This window comes from Oncorhynchus mykiss, chromosome 9 (genome assembly GCF_057628025.1).
Source record: "Oncorhynchus mykiss isolate SJ-2025 chromosome 9, ASM5762802v1, whole genome shotgun sequence".
Classification (NCBI taxonomy): Eukaryota; Metazoa; Chordata; class Actinopteri; order Salmoniformes; family Salmonidae; genus Oncorhynchus; species Oncorhynchus mykiss.
Window position 1 is genome coordinate 84092944 of NC_143030.1, and position 23930 is coordinate 84116873.

At 43.9% G+C, this 23930-nt stretch overlaps 1 protein-coding gene across 2 annotated transcripts in view; it reads left to right on the plus strand.

Annotated features, from left to right (window-relative positions):
* LOC110516429 (filamin-A) overlaps positions 1-23930 on the plus strand; it is a 161342-nt gene that overhangs the window by 39371 nt on the left and 98041 nt on the right. For both annotated transcript variants that reach the window (XM_090185605.1, XM_090185606.1), the window contains exons 4-13: positions 994-1141; positions 1551-1669; positions 4039-4116; positions 7387-7549; positions 8143-8343; positions 12389-12526; positions 13002-13128; positions 15920-16056; positions 17569-17765; positions 18627-18740. In XM_090185605.1, the coding sequence (XP_090041731.1) occupies positions 994-1141; positions 1551-1669; positions 4039-4116; positions 7387-7549; positions 8143-8343; positions 12389-12526; positions 13002-13128; positions 15920-16056; positions 17569-17765; positions 18627-18740 (1422 nt within the window). The remainder of the gene's footprint in view (positions 1-993; positions 1142-1550; positions 1670-4038; positions 4117-7386; positions 7550-8142; positions 8344-12388; positions 12527-13001; positions 13129-15919; positions 16057-17568; positions 17766-18626; positions 18741-23930) is intronic.

Here is a 23930-nt window from a genome sequence, read left to right on the forward strand (position 1 = left end):
CGTTCTGACCTAACAACAGCAGTCAATTACCCAAGCCAATTGTCTAACGTTGGCTACACATAATGAGAAAACACCCCACTCTGACCATTTTACTGGACCTAGCAGAGCTGGTTAGGCTGTTTGTATTTTATCCAGAGCGATGGTGACTAACTGCTGCTGGTAACAATTTAATTACGCCTTTTTACAGACAGATAGTGGAGTATTTTGTTAAGACATGTAGCTGGGTAAACAATGAACCATAATCCGAATGTATGATGTTACTATCCTGCATGAATCTACAACTAACCAACCATGTTCAATGTTAGCTAGCTATCATTAGGCTATAACTAGCAAAGCAAATGGCTCTGAGATACACATAATATTACTACACAGATCATACACATTAGCTTGTGAGCCAGTCAACTAACATTAGCTAGCTAACAGTACACTTTAACTTGAAATGAAAATGACTTTCTGACTAAATTAGAAATGTGTAATATCCGAAAATGTAGTTAGTCTAGACTATCTTACCCATGTACATGGATGGACGCTTCTCCCTCTCTGTCACGGATGCCATGGTTGCCCTTAGTTTAAAGATGTAATCCAGACTGGTGTTTTCGCTATCTCCTTAGCTATCATATTCTAATTCCACTGACTTCAAAACTCGGTCATCCAGAAAGTGGAGAACAACACTTATACAGTTCTGCTACGCGATATATATAAAAAGCAGTGTTAGACAGGATTACCTAGACATACTGTCCAGCTCAAATAGACAGAAGCCCATTCATTATCTCTTATTCATCTTTACAGAAGGCGACCACAACCCTACCAGACAAACACCAGACAGTCACCTGTACTGTTTGTTCTTTGCTGATTGTGGTCGTCTGAGGCGATGGCTGTCTGGTGACTGTCTGGTAGGGTTGGGGTCAGGATTGTTTTAAAATCAATTCCTGCCACCCTCTGCTGTTGTGTGTGTGTGTGTGTCTAAACATTGTGTCCGGTCTGATTTCCTAGGTGATAACCCCAGAGGAAATCGTTGACCCCAATGTAGATGAACATTCCGTGATGACATACCTGTCCCAGTTCCCCAAGTCCAAACTGAAGCCTGGCGCACCCCTGTGCCCTGGACTCAACCCCAAGAATGCCTGCGCATACGGACCAGGTACACCGTTCATCAACATCAAACATATGTTTTATTTGTCACATACACAGGTGTTGTTTTACAAGGTCCGTAGTACAACGCCCTTGGAGCAATTTAGGGTTAAGTGCCTTGCTCAAGGGCACAACGAAATATTTTCACCTTGTCTGATCAGGTTTTCGACTTCTTGGTTACTGACCCAACGCTCTAACCGCTAGGCTACCTGCAGCCCCACCACCACCACACCCACCCACCCACTACTACCATCATCACCATCACTACCATATAAAAATATAAGTGTGCAGTAACCCATCACAATGTCGCTTTGATTCTCTTAGTCTCCCTCTCTCTCTCTCTCTCTCTCTCTCTCTCTCTCTCTCTCTCCCTCTCTCTCCCTCTCTCTCCCTCTCTCTCCCTCTCTCTCTTTCTCCAGGTATAGAGCCAGTAGGTAACGTTGTGATGAAGAAGGCTGTGTTTACAGTGGAGACCATCAGTGCCGGGATGGGAGAGGTGCTGGTGTATGTAGAGGACCCTGCCGGACACAAAGAGGAGGTACACACACACACACACACACACACACCGTGTGTGTTTACAGTGGAGACCATCAGTGCTGGGATGGGAGAGGTCCTAGTGCATGTAGAGGACCCTGCCGGACACAAAGAGGAGGTACACACACACACACACACACCGTGTGTGTTTACAGTGGAGACCATCAGTGCTGGGATGGGAGAGGTCCTAGTGCATGTAGAGGACCCTGCCGGACACAAAGAGGAGGTACACACACACGCACACACAGCATACACACACCGTGTGTGTTTACTGTGGAGACCATCAGTGCTGGGATGGGAGAGGTCCTAGTGCATGTAGAGGACCCTGCCGAACACAAAGAGGAGGTATGCATTCGCACGAACACACAGCATACACATCTTGTCTTTCTGTTTCTCTGTGTGTCATCTCTCTCTCTCTGTGTCTGTGTGTCATCTCTCTCTCTGTCTGTATCGCTGTGTGTCATCTCTCTCCAGGGTGGAGTGGTGGGCCAGGTAGACATTAGGGTTTGAGGCACAGTCTCGCAAAATTCTTGCATTCACCTGTGTTAATGAGAGAATCACTGACATGATGTCAGCTGGTCCTTTTGTGGCAGGGCTGAAATGCAGTGGAAATGTTTTTTGGGGGATTCAGTTCATTTGAATGGCAAAGAGGGACTTTGCAATTAATTGCAATTCATCTGATCACTCTTCATAACATTCTGGAGTATATGCAAATTGCCATCATACAAACTGAGGCAGCAGACTTTGTGAAAAGTAATATTTGTGTCATTCTCAAAATGTTGGCCATGACTGTATGTGCGAAGTTTCAGATGGATAACTTGAAGTATGAGTGAACAACAAGACTTTTAGTGTGAAGTCCCCAGGTATATTTGGGCAAATCGTGAAGAAGACATTCGCATTCATATTACATTTTTCTGCAAGAATATCGTCAAATCTGTATACTTGGACTTTGATTGAGCTTTTCCAGTATTAGTAGACATATTATAAGTTCAACATTTACAAAACAACCAGTTTTCATAACTTCATAACTCTGAATATCCTTGTAATTTTTGTCCAAAATGAAAAGGCATGCTGTCGTACTTAGAAGCTAGAAGGTTAGAAGCTACATTTTACGACAAATACATGGTTTCCAGATACTCCCGTGAAGCCCAGCTCATTGGCTATCTAGCCAGCTTTGTTTGGCCCGATTGGTGCTTATAAAGATACAGTTGTTCAAGTGATGACCGTCCACGTCATCTGCGTGCCATGAAGGCGTCGCTCTCTGACAAAATATGGTGTCCTATAGGATATACTACATCCCTAAAGAAATAGTGATCTTGTTACCATCTAGGATCTCTGATATGGTGTCCTATAGGATATACTACATCCCTAAAGAAATAGTGATCTTGTTACCATCTAGGATCTCTGATATGGTGTCCTATAGGATATACTACATCCCTAAAGAAATAGTGATCTTGTTACCATCTAGGATCTCTGATATGGTGTCCTATAGGATATACTACATCCCTAAAGAAATAGTGATCTTGTTACCTTCTAGGATCTCTGAGGAATACATACGAACGTGTTTTGACTCGTTCAAACAACGCTTAGGTTGAGATATTCACAGATTCCTTTGTTTGCAAATTGAACGTGTGGAAATATCAAATCAATCGTACGTGCTACATGGACCTACATCACTTCATGTTATCTCTGGGACCCTTTGGATGATAAATCAGAGCAATATTTCAGAATGTAAGTACACATTTCACTTTCAGAGGTGAACATATCAAACCTATCGCCTTGAAAAAAAGTGTTTTGTTGTTAGGAACTCTCAAACAATAACATAGCAATTTTTTGCAGTAATAGCTACTGTAAATTGGACAGAACAGTTATATTAACAATAATTTAAGCTTTCAGCAGACACTTCTATGTACCGATATTTGTTGTTACTTTAAAATCTGCGGTCTTGACACAATGCGCTGCATGATTTACAACTGTCCTGTTGACGGAACGCCGAACCTTATCCATGGGGTTCTGTATTGTAATGACCTCTCCACAGGGATACGGGGATTCAAAGGCAGCTCTCACTTCACACTTCAGTGCTAATTGCAGTTGCAGCCAGGTCTGTTCTGTCCTAGCAGCTTGGTTGCTTAGTAGCTTTACTTAAAATAAACTTAAGGATCCGCCCCTTTTCCCGAACCTACCTTAACCTTTATTCCTACCCTACCCTACCCTACCTTAACCCGTATTCCTACCCCACCCTCTCCCTCTCTCTCTCTCTCTCTCTCTCTCTCTCTCTCTCTCTCTCTCTCTCTCTCTCTCTCTCTCTCTCTCTCTCTCGCGCTCTCTCTCTCTCTCTCTCTCTCTCTCTCTCTCTATGTATCCTCCTGTCAGGCCAAAGTGACAGCCAACAATGATACGAACCAAACCTACTCTGTCTTCTACATACCCAAGGTCACTGGGATGCACAAGGTACACTTTCTGTTCTATCCCTACCCTAACCTTAACCCTTTTTCCTAACCTATCCTAACCTTAACCCTTATTCCTAACCTCACCCCTTATTCCTAACCTAACCTAACCTTAACCCTTATTCCTAACCTCACCCCTTATTCTTAACCTAACCTAACCTACCCTAACCTTAACCCTTATTCCTACCCTAACATATCTTAACCCTTATTCCTACCCTAACCTATCTTAACCCTTATTTCTACCCTAACCTACCTTAACCCTTATTCTTACCCTACCCTACCCTAACCTTAACCCTTATTCCTACCCTACCCTACACTAACCTTAACCCTTATTCCTACCCTAACCTATCTTAACTCATATTCCTACCCTAACCTTAACCCCTATTCCTACCCGAACCTACCTTAACCCCTATTCCTACCCTAACCTTAACCCCTATTCCTACTCTAACCTACCTTAACCCTTATTCCTACCCTAACCTTAACCCTTATTCCTACCCTAACCTATCTTAACCCTTATTCCTAACCTACCCTACCCTTAACCCCTTTCCTACCTTAACCTATCTTTACTCTTATTCCTACCCTACCCTAACCATAACCCTTATTCCTACTCTAACCTTAACCCTTATTCCTACCCTAACCTATCTTAACCCTTATTCCTACCCTACCCGAACCCACCTTAACCCTTATTCCTACCCTACCCTACCCGAACCTACCTTAACCCTTATTCCTACCCTACCCTACCCGAATCTACCTTAACCCTTATTCCTACCCTAACCTATCGTAACCCTTATTCCTAACCTACCCTACCCTACCCTAACCTTAACCCTTATTCCTACCCTAACCTTAACCCTTATTCCTACCCTAACCTATCTTAACCCTTATTCCTAACCTACCCTACCCTACCCTTAACCCTTATTCCTACCCTAACCTATATTAACCCTTATTCCTAACCTACCCTACCCTACCCTTAACCCCTATTCCTACCCAAACCTACCTTAACGGCAGGGCGGCAGGGTTGCCTAGTGGTTAGAGCGTTGGACTAGTAACCGGAAGGTTGCGAGTTCAAACCCCCGAGCTGACAAGGTACAAATCTGTCGTTCTGCCCCAGGCAGTTAACCCACTGTTCCCAGGCCGTCATTGAAAATAAGAATTTGTTCTTAACTGACTTGCCTGGTTAAATAAAGGTAAAAAAAAAAAAAAAAAAAACTTTATTCCTACCCTACCCCACAGTACCCGATCCTACCTTAACACTTATTCCTACCCTACTTTAACCTGTATTCCTACCCCACCCTATCCTACCCGAACCTACCCTAACCCTAACCCTTAAACCTTAACCTATATTTCTAACCTAACCTTAAACCTTATTCCTAACTGACCTAAACATACCTAACCTTAACCCTTAGTCCTACCCTAACCTCAACCCTTATTCCTAACCTAACCTACTCCACCCTAACCTTAGCCCTTATTCCTAACTTACCCTAATTTAACACTTATTCCTAACCTTAACCCTTACTCCTAACGTAATCTACACTACACTAACCTTAACCCTTATTCCTACCCTAACCTTAACCCTTATTCCTTCCCTACCCTGCCCTACCCTAACCTTAACCCTTATTCCTTCCCTACCCTACCCTAACCTTAACCCTTATTCCTTCCCTACCCTACCCTAACCTTAACCCTTATTCCTTCCATACCCTAACCTACCTTAACCCTTATTCCTTCCCTACCCTACACTAACCTTAACCCTTATTCCTTCCCTTCCCTACCCTACCCTAACCTTAACCCTTATTCCTTCCCTTCCCTACCCTAACCTTAACCCTTATTCCTTCCCTACCCTACCCTACCCTAACCTTAACCCTTATTCCTTCCCTACCCTACCCTAACCTTAACCCTTATTCCTTCCATACCCTAACCTACCGTAACCCTTATTCCTTCCCTACCCTACACTAACCTTAACCCTTATTCCTTCCCTTCCCTACCCTACCCTAACCTTAACCCTTATTCCTTCCCTACCCTAACCTACCTTAACTCTTATTCCTAACCTACCCTAAATGTAACCTGATTCCTAACCTAACCTCACCTGACCTACCCTACCCTAACCTTAAACCTTAATCCTAACCTACCCTAACCTAACCCTAATGTTGTTAGGTATCCCCCTTAACCCAAACTCTACATGACATTCTGTGTATTATTACCAGGTGACGGTGTTGTTTGGTAACATTGTGTATTATTACCAGGTGACGGTGTTGTTTGGTGACAGTGTGTATTATTACCAGGTGACGGTGTTGTTTGGTAACAGTGTGTATTATTACCAGGTGATGGTGTTGTTTGGTAACAGTGTGTACTATTACCAGGTGATGGTGTTGTTTGGTAACAGTGTGTATTATTACCAGGTGACGGTGTTGTTTGGTAACATGGTGTATTATTACCAGGTGATGGTGTTGTTTGGTAACAGTGTGTATTATTACCAGGTGATGGTGTTGTTTGGTAACAGTGTGTATTATTACCAGGTGACGGTGTTGTTTGGTAACTCTGTGTTTTACTAGATGATGGTGTTGTTTGGTAACAGTGTGTATTATTACCAGGTGATGGTGTTGTTTGGTAACAGTGTGTATTATTACCAGGTGACGGTGTTGTTTGGTAACAGTGTGTATTATTACCAGGTGATGGTGTTGTTTGGTAACAGTGTGTATTATTACCAGGTGATGGTGTTGTTTAGTAACAGTGTGTATTATTACCAGGTGACGGTGTTGTTTAGTAACAGTGTGTATTATTACCAGGTGATGGTGTTGTTTGGTAACAGTGTGTATTATTACCAGGTGATGGTGTTGTTTGGTAACATTGTGTATTATTACCAGGTGATGGTGTTGTTTGGTAACAGTGTGTATTATTACCAGGTGACGGTGTTGTTTGGTAACAGTGTGTATTATTACTAGGTGACGGTGTTGTTTGGTAACAGTGTGTATTATTACTAGGTGACGGTGTTGTTTAGTAACAGTGTGTATTATTACCAGGTGACGGTGTTGTTTGGTAACAGTATATTTATTACCAGGTGACGGTGTTGTTTGGTAACTCTGTGTTTTACTAGATGATGGTGTTGTTTAGTAACAGTGTGTATTATTACCAGATGACGGTGTTGTTTGGTAACTCTGTGTTTTACTAGATGATGGTGTTGTTTAGTAACAGTGTGTATTATTACCAGGTGAAAGTGTTGTTTGGTAACTCTGTGTTTTACTAGGTAACGGTGCTGTTTAGTAACTCTGTGTTTTACTAGGTGACGGTGCTGTTTGCGGGGCTACACATCAATACGTCTCCTTATGAGGTGGATGTGGGGATGGCTCAGGGAGACAGCAGTAAAGCTACAGCCCAGGGACCTGGACTAGAACCTGCCGGGAACATCGCCAATAAGACCACATACTTTGACGTCTACACCGCAGGTACCAACTGTTTTCTCAGCAATTGAACTCTGGGACTGTTTTAAAATCACCATTGGTCTCTTGCTGACATTGCTGAGCTGTTTCCTTCCTCTCTGGCAGCTCAGTTAGTAAGGATGACTGTATATTTGTCGCTTTTGGCTGGTTTGTGTGTTACGTGTGTTATGTGTATATATTGAGTGAACACTGAGTGTACAGAACATTAGGAACACCTGCACTTTCCATGACATAGACTGACCAGGTGAATCCAGGTGAAAGCTATGATCCCTTCTTGATGTCACTTGTTAAATCCATGTCAATCAGTGTAGATGAAAAGTCCATTCCTCAACGAATTGAGGGCAAAAACAACATATATACAGTATATTGGTATGGTGCTAAGGCTCTCTCTGTCTCCAGGTGCTAAGGCTCTCTCTGTCTCCAGGTGCTAAGGCTCTCCCTGTCTCCAGGTGCTAAGGCTCTCCCTGTCTCCAGGTGCTAAGGTTATCCCTGTCTCCAGGTGCTAAGGTTATCCCTGTCTCCAGGTGCTAAGGCTCTCCCTGTCTCCAGGTGCTAAGGCTCTCCCTGTCTCCAGGTGCTAAGGTTCTCCCTGTCTCCAGGTGCTGGTGTGGGAGAGGTGGAGGTGGTGATCATGGACCCAGCGGGTAAGAAGGACGTGGTGGTGTGTCAGATAGAGGATAAGGGCAACAGTTTGTACTGCTGCACCTACAAACCCACCATGGAGGGGGCACACACCATCTACGTTACCTTCGCTGGAGGACAAATCAGCAAGAGCCCCTTCGCTGTCAACATAGGAGAGGGTGAGACAGGAGGGGGAGGGGAGGGGCAGATCAGCAAGAACCCCTTCACTGTCAAAATAGCAACACATGAAACCAAATTAGAAACAGTTTTTCTGTTTCCAATTCTAGTGTTTGTGTTTCTACTGTTTATGTTTCTACTGTTTGTGTTTCTGGGGTTTCTCGTGTTTCATTTTCTAGTTTTTCTGTTTCTACTGTTTCTGTTTCTAGTCTTTCTGTCTGTGCTGTTCCTGTTTCTATTATTTCTGTTTCTACTCTTTCTGTTTCTAGTCTTTGTGTCTGTGGTGTTCCTGTTTCTATTATTTCTGTTTCTGCTGTTTCTGTTTCTACTTCCAGTTAATTTCTATTGCTTCTGTTTTTATTGTTTCTGTTTCTAGCTTTTGTGTTTCTGGTGTTTGTTTTTCTTGTGCTTCTGTTTCTAGTGTTTCTGTTTCTATTGTTCCTATTTTTCTGTTTCTCGTGTTTCTGTGTCTATTGTTTCTGTTTCTAGTGTTTCTGATTCTATAGTTCCTGTTTTTGTGTTTCTAGTGTTTCTGTTTCTATTGTTTTTGCTTCTAGTGTTTCTGTTTCTAGTGTTTCTGTTGTTTCTTTTTCTGTCTCTAGTGTTTCTGTCTCTAGTGTTTATCTTTCTGGTGTTTCTGTTTCTATGGTTTCTGTTTCTGTTTCTAGTGTTTCTGTTTCTATTGTTTCTGTTTCTATTGTTTCTGTTTCTATTGTTTCTGTTTCTGTCTCTAGTGTTTCTGTCTCTAGTGTTTATCTTTCTGGTGTTTCTGTTTCTATGGTTTCTGTTTCTGTTTCTAGTGTTTCTGTTTCTATTGTTTCTGTTTCTATTGTTTCTGTTTCTATGGTTTCTGTTTCTGTTTCTAGTGTTTCTGTTTCTATTGTTTCTGTTTCTATTGTTTCTGTTTCTATTGTTTCTGTTTCTATTGTTTCTGTTTCTATTGTTTCTGTTTCTGTTTCTATTGTTTCTGTTTCTATTGTTTCTGTTTCTGTTTATATTGTTTCTGTTTCTATTGTTTCTGTTTCTGTTTCTAGTGTTTCTGTTTCTATTGTTTCTGTTTCTGTTTCTGTTTCTAGTGTTTCTGTTTCTATTGTTTCTGTTTATATTGTTTCTGTTTCTATTGTTTCTGTTTCTGTTTCTATTGTTTCTGTTTCTAGTGTTTCTGTTTCTATTGTTTCTGTTTCTGTTTCTGTTTCTGTTTCTAGTGTTTCTGTTTCTATTGTTTCTGTTTCTGTTTCTAGTGTTTATGTTTCTATTGTTTATGTTTCTGACTAGTGTTTCTGTTTCTATTGTTTCTGTTTCTATTGTTTCTGTTTCTGTTTCTAGTGTTTCTGTTTCTATTGTTTCTTTTTCTGTTTGTAGTGTTTCTGTTTCTATTGTTTCTGTTTCTGTCTCTAGTGTTTCTGTTTCTATTGTTTCTTTTTCTGTTTGTAGTGTTTCTGTTTCTATTGTTTCTGTTTCTGTTTCTATTGTTTCTGTTTCTGTCTCTAGTGTTTCTGTTTCTATTGTTTCTGTTTCTGTCTCTAGTGTTTCTGTTTCTATTGTTTCTGTTTCTGTTTCTATTGTTTCTGTTTCTATTGTTTCTGTTTCTGTTTCTATTGTTTCTGTTTCTAGTGTTTCTGTTTCTATTGTTTCTGTTTCTGTTTCTGTTTCTAGTGTTTCTGTTTCTATTGTTTCTGTTTCTGTTTCTATTGTTTCTGTTTCTAGTGTTTCTGTTTCTATTGTTTCTGTTTCTGTTTCTGTTTCTAGTGTTTCTGTTTCTATTGTTTCTGTTTCTGTTTCTGTTTCTAGTGTTTATGTTTCTATTGTTTATGTTTCTGACTAGTGTTTCTGTTTCTATTGTTTCTGTTTCTATTGTTTCTGTTTCTGTTTCTATTGTTTCTGTTTCTGTCTCTAGTGTTTCTGTTTCTATTGTTTCTTTTTCTGTTTGTAGTGTTTCTGTTTCTATTGTTTCTGTTTCTGTTTCTATTGTTTCTGTTTCTGTCTCTAGTGTTTCTGTTTCTATTGTTTCTGTTTCTGTCTCTAGTGTTTCTGTTTCTATTGTTTCTGTTTCTGTTTCTATTGTTTCTGTTTCTATTGTTTCTGTTTCTGTTTCTATTGTTTCTGTTTCTATTTTTTTGCTGATGTTTCTGTGTCTATTTTTCTTCTTATTTTTGTTTCTGTTGCTAGCGTGACTGTTTCTAGTGTTTTTGTTTCTGGGATTTCTGTTTCCAGTGTTTCTGTCTCCAGTGTTTCTGTGTCTATTGTTTCTGTTTCTATTGTTTCTGTTTCTATTGTTTCTGTTTCTATTGTTTCTGTTTCTATTGTTTCTGTTTCTATTGTTTCTGTTTCTGTTTCTAGGGTTTCTGTTTCTATTTTTTTGCTGATGTTTCTGTGTCTATTTTTCTTCTTATTTTTGTTTCTGTTGCTAGCGTGACTGTTTCTAGTGTTTTTGTTTCTGGGATTTCTGTTTCCAGTGTTTCTGTTTCTAGTATTTCTAGTGTTTCTGTTTCTAGGGTTTCTGTTTCTAGTGTTTCTGTTTCTAGGGCTTCTGTTTCTAGTTTTTCTAGTGTTTCTGTTTCTAGTGTTTCTGTCTCTAGTGTTTTTGTTTCTAGTGTTTCTGTTTCTAGTGTTTCTGTTTCTAGTGTTTCTGTTTCTCGTGTTTCTGTTACTATTGTTTCTGTTTCTCTCTCTAGTGTTTCTGTTACTATTGTTTCTGTTTCTGACTCTAGTGTTTCTGTTTCTAGTGTTTCTGTTTCTCGTGTTTCTGTTACTATTGTTTCTGTTTCTCTCTCTAGTGTTTCTGTTACTATTGTTTCTGTTTCTGACTCTAGTGTTTTTGTTTCTAGTGTTTCTGTTTCTAGTGTTTCTGTTTCTAGTGTTTCTGTTTCTCGTGTTTCTGTTACTATTGTTTCTGTTTCTCTCTCTAGTGTTTCTGTTACTATTGTTTCTGTTTCTGACTCTAGTGTTTCTGTTACTATTGTTTCTGTTTCTCTCTCTAGTGTTTCTGTTACTATTGTTTCTGTTTCTGACTCTAGTGTTTCTGTTTCTAGTGTTTCTGTTTTTAGTATTTATGTCTCTAGTGTTTCTGTTTCTCGTGTTTCTGTTACTATTGTTTCTGTTTCTCTCTCTAGTGTTTCTGTTACTATTATTTATGTTTCTGTTTCTAGTGTTTTCGTTTCTAGTGTTTCTGTTTCTAGTGTTTCTGTTTCTCGTGTTTCTGTTACTAGTGTTTCCGTTTCTGGTGTTTACACAACTTTTCTGTCTGTTTGTTATGTTCTCTCCCTCTCCTCCTTTCTACTGTCTGACTGTTCATTCACTTGCTCTTTCTCTCTGGATGATTCTGTGTTCCTTGGTCTCTTCTCACTCTCTCTGTCTCTCCCCCTGCTATCTCTCTTTCTCTCTCTCTCTACTCTGATCTCTCTCTCTCTCTTTCTAGAAAGACGGAGGGATGGTATCTCTTCTCTCTCGGGAGCAGCTTCTTCCTTTTACTGTCCTCACTTCATGGGATCGCTCTTGGGAACTAGACTCTCTCTCTCTCTCTCTCTCTCTCTCTCTCTCTCTCTCTCTCTCTGTGTGTGTCTTATACCATTCCTTGTGACTCATCCTCTCTCAGACTGGTGTGTCATCTTGCTCAAAACACACACATACACACAAAACACACAGACATTGCACCCCATTGTGGTGTGTGACAATAATTAAGCGGGGCCTTATTTAAGCGTTCTGCTTCCTGAGGACATAATGCATCACTTTCTGCGGGGGTCAAAGACAGACAAACTCGGGATGCGAGGGAAGGGAGGATGAGAGGAGAAGAATGGGAGGAGAGGAGAAGGACATAAAGTTACAAATAAGGACAGATAAAGGAGGCAATGATATGTTTACTCCTCTCTCTCTCTCTCTCTCTTTCTCTCTCTGTCTTGGTCTCTCTCTCTGCGTCTCTCTCTCTCTCTGTCTCTCTCTCTCGATCTCCTGGCAGTTGTTGTCCTCATCCTTCAGTTTCTATTCAAACTATGTGTTCAATTCTATGTATTAAACTCTAAACCCCCCCACCGCCCACCCCTTCTCCAGCTTGTAACCCCAGCCTGGTTCGGGCTAAGGGGCGTGGTCTCCAGCCTAAAGGCCTCAGGGTGAAAGAGACAGCTGACTTCAGAGTCTTCACTAAAGGAGCTGGGACTGGAGAACTCAAAGTCACCATCAAGGGCCCCAGTGAGTCTACTCCACTAACCAGCAGCCTATATATTTAATAAACTACACTACCCAGCAGCCTCTCTGTTTTATAAACTACACTACCCAGCAGCCTCTCTGTTTTTATAAATGACACCGTACAGCAGGCTCTCTGTTTTATAAACTACACTACCCAGCAGTCTCTTTGCTTTAGAAACTACATTACCCATAGTCTTTTTGCTGTTTACACTACTTGTGTTCAGATCTGAAGGGTCTGGATAGATATACACGGTGTAGTGGTAAAGTTTCCACCATATTGCTTTTACCTAACAGCTCTGCAAACATTGAAAGATCTCTCTCTCTCTCTCTCTCTCTCTCTCTCTCTCTCTCTCTCTCTCTCTCTCTCTCTCTCTCTCTCTCTCTCTCTCTCTCTCTCTCTCTCTCTCTCTCTCTCTCTCTCTCTCTCTCTCTCTCTCTCTCTCTCTCTCTCTCTCTCTCTCTCTCTGTGTGTGTGCAGAGGGCCTGGAGGAGCCATGTAAGAGGAAGGATGTTGGAGATGGAGTGTTTGGGTTTGAGTACTACCCCACCACCCCCGGTACATACAGTATAATGATAACCTGGGGAGGACAACACATCCTCAGCAGGTAACACACACAATACATCCCCCAGGTAACACACGTCCCCCCAGGTATCACACACAATACATCCCCCAGGTAACACACGTCCCCCCCAGGGAACACACACAATGCATCCCCCAGGTAACACACGTCCCCCCCAGGTATCACACACAATACATCCCCCAGGTAACACACGTCCCCCCAGGGTAACACATCTCCCCAGGGTAACACACATCTCCCCAGGTAACCCCCCCCAGGTAACACACACAAAACATCCCGACAGGTAACACACATCCACACAGGTAACAACCCCCCCCCCCCAGGTAACACACATCCCCCCAGGTAACACATCCCCCCAGGTAACACACAGAACACATCCCCCCAGGTAACACACATCCTCCCCAGGTAACACACAGAACAAATCCCCCCCAGGTAACAGACATCCCCCCCAGGTACCACGCATCCTCCCCAGGTAACACACAGAACACATCCCCTCAGGTAACACAGATCCCCCCAGGTAACACCCATACCCCCAGGTAACACACAGAACACATCCCCCCTAGGTAACACACATCCCCCCAGGTACCACGCATCCTCCCCAGTTAACACACAGAACACATCCCACCAGGTAACACAGATCCCCCCAGGTAACACACATCCCCCCAGGTAACACACATCCCCCCAGGTAACACACATCCTCCCCAGGTAACACACAGAACACATCCCCCCAGGTAACACAGATGCCCCAGGTAACACACATCCCCCCAGGTAACACACAGAACACATCCCCCCCAGGTAACACACATCCCCCCAGGTAACACACATCCCCCCCAGGTAACACAGATCCCCCCAGGTAACATTCTCCCCAGGTAACACACAGAACACATCCCCCCAGGTAACACAGATCCCCCCAGGTAACACACATCCTCCCCAGGTAACACACATCCCCCCCAGGTAACACACATCCCCCCAGGTAACACACATCCCCCCCAGGTAACACACATCCCCCCAGGTAACACAGATCCCCCCAGGTAACACACATCCTCCCCAGGTAACACACATCCTCCCCAGGTAACACACATCCCCCCCAGGTAACACACACCCCCCCAGGTAACACAGATCCCCCCAGGTAACACAGATCCCCCCAGGTAACACACATCCCTCCAGGTAACACACATCCCCCCAGGTAACACAGATCCCCCCAGGTAACACACATCCTCCCCAGGTAACACACAGAACACATCCCCCCAGGTAACACAGATCCCCCCAGGTAACACACATCCCCCCCAGGTAACACACATCCCCCCAGGTACCACGCATTCTCCCCAGGTAACACACAGAACACATTCCCCCAGGTAACACAGATCCCCCCAGGTAACACACATCCTCCCCAGGTAACTTCATCTTCATCTAAGTCACAACAACAGACGAACACTGTCTGCTTAAACTAATAAACACACATTATTGTATTAGAAGTCCAGGTAATTCCAAAGGGTTCACATACTTTTTCTTGTCACTTTACATTATACAGTAATTTACCTGTCTCTTATCCAGAACAACTAAGTCAGTTCATTCAACTAAGTCAGTTCATTCAACTAAGTCAGTTCATTCAACTAAGGTAGTTCATTCAACTAAGTCAGTTCATTCAACTAAGTTAGTTCATTCAACTAAGTCAGTTCATTCAACTAAGGTAGTTCATTCAACTAAGTCAGTTCGTTCAACTAAGGTAGTTCATTCAACTAAGTCAGTTCATTCAACTAAGTCAGTTCATTCAACTAAGGTAGTTCATTCAACTAAGTCAGTTCATTCAACTAAGTTAGTTCATTCAACTAAGTCAGTTCATTCAACTGGGGTAGTTCATTCAACTAAGTCAGTTCATTCAACTAAGGTAGTTCATTCAACTAAGTCAGTTCATTCAACTAAGTCAGTTCATTCAACTGGGGTAGTTCATTCAACTAAGTCAGTTCATTCAACTAAGTCAGTTCATTCAACTAAGTCAGTTCATTCAACTGGGGTAGTTCATTCAACTAAGGTAGTTCATTCAACTAAGTCAGTTCGTTCAACTAAGGTAGTTCATTCAACTAAGTCAGTTCATTCAACTAAGTCAGTTCATTCAACTGGGGTAGTTCATTCAACTAAGTCAGTTCATTCAACTGGGGTAGTTCATTCAACTAAGTTAGTTCATTCAACTAAGTTAGTTCATTCAACTAAGTCAGTTCATTCAACTAAGTCAGTTCATTCAACTAAGGTAGTTCATTCAACTAAGTCAGTTCATTCAACTAAGTCAGTTCATTCAACTAAGTCAGTTCATTCAACTAAGGTAGTTCATTCAACTAAGTCAGTTCATTCAACTAAGGTAGTTAATTCAACTAAGGTAGTTCATTCAACTGGGGTAGTTCATTCAACTAAGGTAGTTCATTCAACTAAGTCAGTTCATTCAACTAAGGTAGTTCATTCAACCACATATCACAGTCTTCTAAATAGCTGCTATCATCTTTCAAATAGCTTTTTTGGTCCACAACCGAATAAATAAAGACTGCTGTAATGCTGTCGCTGACTGATGATGCTTTAATGCTGTCGCTGACTGATGATGCTGTAATGCTGTCGCTGACTGATGATGCTGTAATGCTGTCGCTGACTGATGATGCTGTAATGCTGTCGCTGACTGATAATGCTGTCGCTGACTGATGATGCTGTAATGCTGTCGCTGACTGATGATGCTGTAATGCTGTCGCTGACTGATGATGCTGTAATGCTGTCGCTGACTGATGATGCTGTAATGCTGTCGCTGACTGATGATGTCACTTCCGGGTTGTAGCCCGTTGGAGGTGAAGATTGGTTCGGAGGCAGGGCCACAGAATGTGCGTGCCTGGGGGCCTGGCCTGGAGACCGGCATTATGGGTAAATCTGCCGACTTCGTGGTCGAGGCCGTCGGAGACAATGTGGGAACACTGGGTAAGTACACACACACACACACACACACACACAGACCCTGTGTGTCCTGGTCAGAAGGTGTGTGTCCTGATCAGAAGGTGTGTGTCCTGATCAGAAGGTGTGTGTTCTGATCAGAAGGTGTGTGTGTGTGTGTGTGTTCTGATCAGAAGGTGTGTGTTCTGATCAGAAGGTATGTGTCCTGATCAGAAGGTGTGTGTCCTGATCAGAAGGTGTGTGTGTGTGTTCTGATCAGAAGGTGTGTGTCCTGATCAGAAGGTGTGTGTGTGTGTGTGTGTTCTGATCAGAAGGTGTGTGTGTGTGTGTGTGTTCTGATCAGGTGTGTGTCCTGATCAGAAGGTGTGTGTGTGTGTTCTGATCAGAAGGTGTGTGTTCTGATCAGAAGGTGTGTGTTCTGATCAGAAGGCGTGTGTGTGTGTTCTGATCAGAAGGTGTGTGTGTGTGTTCTGATCAGAAGGTGTGTGTTCTGATCAGAAGGTGTGTGTTCTGATCAGAAGGTGTGTGTCCTGATCAGAAGGTGTGTGTCCTGATCAGAAGGTGTGTGTGTGTGTTCGGATCAGAAGGTGTGTGTTCTGATCAGAAGGTATGTGTCCTGATCAGAAGGTGTGTGTTCGGATCAGAAGGTGTGTGTTCTGATCAGAAGGTGTGTGTCCTGATCAGAAGGCGTGTGTGTGTGTTCTGATCAGAAGGTGTGTGTGTGTGTTCTGATCAGAAGGTGTGTGTTCTGATCAGAAGGTGTGTGTGTGTGTTCTGATCAGAAGGTGTGTGTCCTGATCAGAAGGTGTGTGTGTGTGTTCTGATCAGAAGGTGTGTGTTCTGATCAGAAGGTGTGTGTTCTGATCAGAAGGCGTGTGTGTGTGTTCTGATCAGAAGGTGTGTGTGTGTGTGTGTGTTCTGATCAGGTGTGTGTCCTGATCAGAAGGTGTGTGTGTGTGTTCTGATCAGAAGGTGTGTGTTCTGATCAGAAGGTGTGTGTCCTGATCAGAAGGCGTGTGTGTGTGTTCTGATCAGAAGGTGTGTGTGTGTGTTCTGATCAGAAGGTGTGTGTTCTGATCAGAAGGTGTGTGTGTGTGTTCTGATCAGAAGGTGTGTGTCCTGATCAGAAGGTGTTTGTGTGTGTTCTGATCAGAAGCTGTGTGTTCTGATCAGAAGGTGTGTGTGTGTGTGTGTGTTCTGATCAGAAGGTGTGTGTGTGTGTGTTCTGATCAGGTGTGTGTCCTGATCAGAAGGTGTGTGTGTGTGTTCTGATCAGAAGGTGTGTGTTCTGATCAGAAGGTGTGTGTTCTGATCAGAAGGCGTGTGTGTGTGTTCTGATCAGAAGGTGTGTGTTCTGATCAGAAGGTGTGTGTTCTGATCAGAAGGTGTGTGTCCTGATCAGAAGGTGTGTGTTCTGATCAGAAGGTGTGTGTCCTGATCAGAAGGTGTGTGTCCTGATCAGAAGGTGTGTGTCCTGATCAGAAGGTGTGTGTCGTGATCAGAAGGTGTGTGTCCTGATCAGAAGGTGTGTGTGTCCAGGTTTCTCGGTGGAGGGTCCGTCCCAGGCGAAGGTCGAGTGTGATGATAAGGGCGACGGGTCATCTGACGTGCGGTACTGGCCAATGGAAGCAGGAGAGTATGCGGTGCATGTGCTCTGTAACAACGAGGACATCCAGCACTCTCCCTTCATGGCTGAAATCACTGCTGCTCCGAACAAGGACTTCTACCCTGATAAGGTATGTTAAATCACTGCTCTAAACAAGGACCTCTACCCTGATAAGGTATGTTAAATCACTGCTCTAAACAAGGACTACTACCCTGATAAGGTATGTTAAATCACTGCTCTATACAAGGACTACTACCCTGATAAGGTACGTGTGTGTGTAGATTACTTTGTTGTCCATGATACGGTTGAAACATGGTGAGCAACAGTGTAGCTCCCTGTAGCAGTGGTAGAGGTGCCTTGCTCCCTGTAGCAGTGGTAGAGGTGCCTTGCTCCCTGTAGCAGTGGTAGAGGTGCCTTGCTCCCTGTAGCAGTGGTAGAGGTGCCTTGCTCCCTGTAGCAGTGGTAGAGGTGCCTTGCTCCCTGTAGCAGTGGTAGAGGTGCCTTGCTCCCTGTAGCAGTGGTAGAGGTGCCTTGCTCCCTGTAGCAGTGGTAGAGGTGCCTTGCTCCCTGGAGCAGTGGTAGAGGTGCCTTGCTCCCTGTAGCAGTGGTAGAGGTGCCTTGCTCCCTGTAGCAGTGGTAGAGGTGCCTTGCTCCCTGTAGCAGTGGTAGAGGTGCCTTGCTCCCTGTAGCAGTGGTAGAGGTGCCTTGCTCCCTGGAGCAGTGGTAGAGGTGCCTTGCTCCAGGGCATCTATGATTTGACACCAGCAGTCATTCTTTTTCTGACAAATCCCACCAGATTTTCCCTGTCAGACCCGGGATTGGAACTGGTAACCCTCTGATTGTGTTTAATGATGTGTGTGTGTGTGTGTGTGTGTGTGTGTGTGTGTGTGCGCGTGTGTGTGTGTGTTTGTGTGACTTTGCGTGTGTGTGTGTGTGTGTGTGTGTGTGTGTGTGTGTGTGTGTGTGTGTGTGTGTGTGTGTGTGTGTGTAGGTGAACGTGTATGGTCCAGGCCTACAGAGTAGTGGTCTAGCTGTGGGGAAACGGACTGAGTTCACCGTCGACGCCAAACTAGGAGGCAAAGCCCCTCTCAAGATCCTGGCACAGGTACGTGTGCCAAGTAGCCACAAGCTTAATGTATACCTTACATTCTCCGCGCAAACTGAAATTATGATCCTGAGTACTCTGTCAAGTTTATACTGGACATATATTAGGGTTTGGGATATTAAGGTGAATTCAGAACAAGAGGGACACTTTATTAGGGTTATTAGGGTGAATTCAGAACAAGTGGGACACTATATTAGGGTTATTAGGGTGAATTCAGAACAAGTGGGACACTATATTAGGGTTATTAGGGTGAATTCAGAACAAGTGGGACACTATATTAGGGTTATTAGGGTGAATTCAGAACAAGTGGGACACTATATTAGGGTTATTAGGGTGAATTCAGAACAAGTGGGACACTATATTAGGGTTATTAGGGTGAATTCAGAACAAGTGGGACACTATATTAGGGTTATTAGGGTGAATTCAGAACAAGTGGGACACTATATTAGGGTTATTAGGGTGAATTCAGAACAAGTGGGACACTATATTAGGGTTATTAGGGTGAATTCAGAACAAGTGGGACACGATATTAGGGTTATTAGGGTGAATTCAGAACACGTGGGACACTATATTAGGGTTATTAGGGTGAATTCAGAACAAGTGGGACACTATATTAGAGTTATTAGGGTGAATTCAGAACAAGAGGGACACTATATTAGGGTTATTAGGGTGAATTCAGAACAAGAGGGACACTATATTAGGGTTATTAGGGTGAATTCAGAACAAGAGGGACACTATATTAGGGTTATTAGGGTGAATTCAGAACAAGTGGGACACTATATTAGGGTTATTAGGGTGAATTCAGAACAAGTGGGACACTATATTAGGGTTATTAGGGTGAATTCAGAACAAGTGGGACACTATATTAGGGTTATTAGGGTGAATTCAGAACAAGTGGGACACTATATTAGGGTTATTAGGGTGAATTCAGAACAAGTGGGACACTATATTAGGGTTATTAGGGTGAATTCAGAACACGTGGGACATTATATTAGGGTTATTAGGGTGAATTCAGAACACTTGGGACACTATATTAGGGATATTACGGTGAATTCAGAACACGTGGGACACTATATTAGGGTTATTAGGGTGAATTCAGAACACGTGGGACACTATATTAGGGTTATTAGGGTGAATTCAGAACAAGAGGGACACTATATTAGGGTTATTAGGGTGAATTCAGAACAAGTGGGACACTATATTAGGGTTATTAGGGTGAATTAAGAACAAGTGGGACACTATATTAGGGTTATTAGGGTGAATTCAGAACAAGTGGGACACTATATTAGGGTTATTAGGGTGAATTCAGAACACGTGGGACACTATATTAGGGTTATTAGGGTGAATTCAGAACAAGAGGGACACTATATTAGGGTTATTAGGGTGAATTCAGAACAAGTGGGACACTATATTAGGGTTATTAGGGTGAATTAAGAACAAGTGGGACACTATATTAGGGTTATTAGGGTGAATTCAGAACAAGTGGGACACTATATTAGGGTTATTAGGGTGAATTCAGAACACGTGGGACACTATATTAGGGTTACACTTCATGCGTTTCTGTCTTCTATAATATCCTATTTCGAACATCTGGAAAGTCGCTGGTTCGAATGCTCGAGCTGACAAGGTGAAACGTCTGTCGATGTGCCCTTCAGCAAGGCACTTAAACCTGATTTGCTCCAGGGGCGCTGTACTACTATGGCTGACCCTGTAACACGACACCTTTCACTGCACCTGTCCGGTGTATGTGACAAATAACACTTCCATTTGATGATGACGATGGTGGGTATGTACCTGTACCTGCGCGGGGATCAGGGAACAACAAATCTCACCTGTCCGGAGTGACAATACATCTTTCATTTGTATTTGATACATTGAAGAGATCCTCAAGATGTTTCCTAATTACACAAAAAGGAGAAATGTTGATATCCTATTCAGAGGAGGCATGACACAACCATTTGTGTGCACTGAGCCAAAAACATATTTTCAGTTGGCAATTGGTAAATTGGGACAGCAGGTTAGATACACTGGGACAGCAGGTTAGATACACTGGGACAGCAGGTTAGATACACTGGGACAGCAGGTTAGATACACTGGGACAGCAGGTTAGAACCACTGGGACAGCAGGACAGCAGGTTAGATACACTGGGACAGCAGGTTAGATACACTGGGACAGCAGGTTAGATACACTGGGACAGCAGGACAGCAGGTTAGAAACACTGGGACAGCAGGACAGCAGATTAGAAACACTGGGACAGCAGGACAGCAGGTTAGATACACTGGGACAGCAGTTTAGATACACTGGGACAGCAGGACAGCAGGTTAGATACACTGGGACAGCAGGTTAGATACACTGGGACAGCAGGTTAGATACACTGGGACAGCAGGAAAGCAGGTTAGATACACTGGGACAGCAGTTTAGATACACTGGGACAGCAGGTTAGATACACTGGGACAGCAGTTTAGATACACTGGGACAGCAGGACAGCAGGTTAGATACACTGGGACAGCAGGTTAGATACACTGGGACAGCAGGACAGCAGGTTAGATAAACTGGGACAGCAGTTTAGATACACTGGGACAGCAGGACGGCAGGTTAGATACACTGGGACAGCAGGTTGGATTCACTGGGACAGCAGGTTAGATACACTGGGACAGCAGGACAGCAGGTTAGATACACTGGGACAGCAGGTTAGATACACTGGGACAGCAGGACAGCAGGTTAGATACACTGGGACAGCAGGTTAGATACACTGGGACAGCAGGTTAGATACACTGGGACAGCAGGTTAGATACACTGGGACAGCAGGTTAGAAACACTGGGACAGCAGGACAACAGGTTAGATACACTGGGACAGCAGGTTAGATACACTGGGACAGCAGGTAGATACACTGGGACAGCAAGACAGCAGGTTAGATACACTGGGACAGCAGTTTAGATACACTGAGACAGCAGGTTAGATACACTGGGACAGCAGGTTAGATACACTGGGACAGCAGGACAGCAGGTTAGATACACTGGGACAGCAGTTTAGATACACTGGGACAGCAGGTTAGATACACTGGGACAGCAGTTTAGATACACTGGGAGAGCAGGACAGCAGGTTAGATACACTGGGACAGCAGGTTAGATACACTGGGACAGCAGGACAGCAGGTTAGATACACTGGGACAGCAGTTTAGATACACTGGGACAGCAGGACAGCAGGTTAGATACACTAGGACAGCAGGTTAGATACAATGGGACAGCAGGACAGCAGGTTAGATACACTGGGACAGCAGGTTAGAAACACTGGGACAGCAGGTTAGATACACTGTGACAGCAGGACAGCAGTTTAGATACACTGGGACCGTAGGTTAGATACACTGGGACAGCAGGTTAGATACACTGGGACAGCAGGACAGCAGGTTAGATACACTGGGACAGCAGGTTAGATAAACTGGGACAGCAGGTTAGATACACTGGGACAGCAGGAAAGCAGGTTAGATACACTGAGACAGCAGGTTAGATACACTGGGACAGCAGGTTAGATACACTGGGACAGCAGGTTAGATACACTGGGACAGCAGGACAGCAGGTTAGATACACTGGGACAGCAGGTTAGATACACTGGGACAGCAGGTTAGATACACTGGGACAGCAGGTTAGATACACTGGGACAGCAGGACAGCAGGTTAGATACACTGGGACAGCAGGTTAGATACACTGGGACAGCAGGTTAGATACACTGGGACAGCAGGACAGCAGGTTAGATACACTGGGACAACAGGTTAGATACACTGGGACAGCAGGTTCGATACATTGGGACAACAGTTTAGATACACTGAGACAGCAGGTTAGATACACTGGGACAGCAGGTTAGATACACTGGGACAGCAGGACAGCAGGTTAGATACACTGGGACAGCAGTTTAGATACACTGGGACAGCAGGTTAGATACACTGGGACAGCAGTTTAGATACACTGGGACAGCAGGACAGCAGGTTAGATACACTGGGACAGCAGGTTAGATACACTGGGACAGCAGGACAGCAGGTTAGATACACTGGGACAGCAGTTTAGATACACTGGGACAGCAAGACAGCAGGTTAGATACACTAGGACAGCAGGTTAGATACACTGGGACAGCAGGTTAGATACACTGGGACAGCAGGACAGCAGGTTAGATACACTGGGACAGCAGGTTAGAAACACTGGGACAGCAGGATAGATACACTGTGACAGCAGGACAGCAGTTTAGATACACTGGGACCGTAGGTTAGATACACTGGGACAGCAGGTTAGATACTCTGGGACAGCAGGACAGCAGGTTAGATACACTGGGACAGCAGGTTAGATACACTGGGACAGCAGGTTAGATACACTGGGACAGCAGGAAAGCAGGTTAGATACACTGAGACAGCAGGTTAGATACACTGGGACAGCAGGTTAGATACACTGGGACAGCAGGACAGCAAGTTAGATACACTCGGACAGCAGGTTAGATACACTGGGACAGCAGGACGGCAGGTTAGATACACTGGGACAGCAGGACAGCAGGTTAGATACACTGGGACAGCAGGTTAGATACACTGGGACAGCAGGACAGCAAGTTAGATACACTCGGACAGCAGGTTAGATACACTGGTACAGCAGGTTAGATTCACTGGGACAGCAGGTTAGAAACACTTGGACAGCAGTTTAGATACACTGGGACAGCAGGACGGCAAGTTAGATACACTGGGACAGCAGGACAGCAGGTTAGATACACTGGGACAGCAGGTTAGATACACTGGGACAGCAGGACAGCAGGTTAGATACACTGGGACAGCAGGTTAGATACACTGGGACAGCAGGTTAAATACACTGGGACAGCAGGTTAGAAACACTGGGACAGCAGGACAGCAGGTTAGATACACTCGGACAGCAGGTTAGATACACTGGGACAGCAGGTTAGATACACTGGGACAGCAGGACAGCAGGTTAGATACACTGGGACAGCAGGTTAGATACACTGGGACAGCAGGTTAGATACACTGGGACAGCAGTTTAGATACACTGGGACAGCAGGACAGCAGGTTAGATACACTGGGACAGCAGGTTAGATACACTGGCACAGCAGGACAGCAGGTTAGATACACTGGGACAGCAGTTTAGATACACTGGGACAGCAGGACAGCAGGTTAGATACACTGGGACAGTAGGTTAGA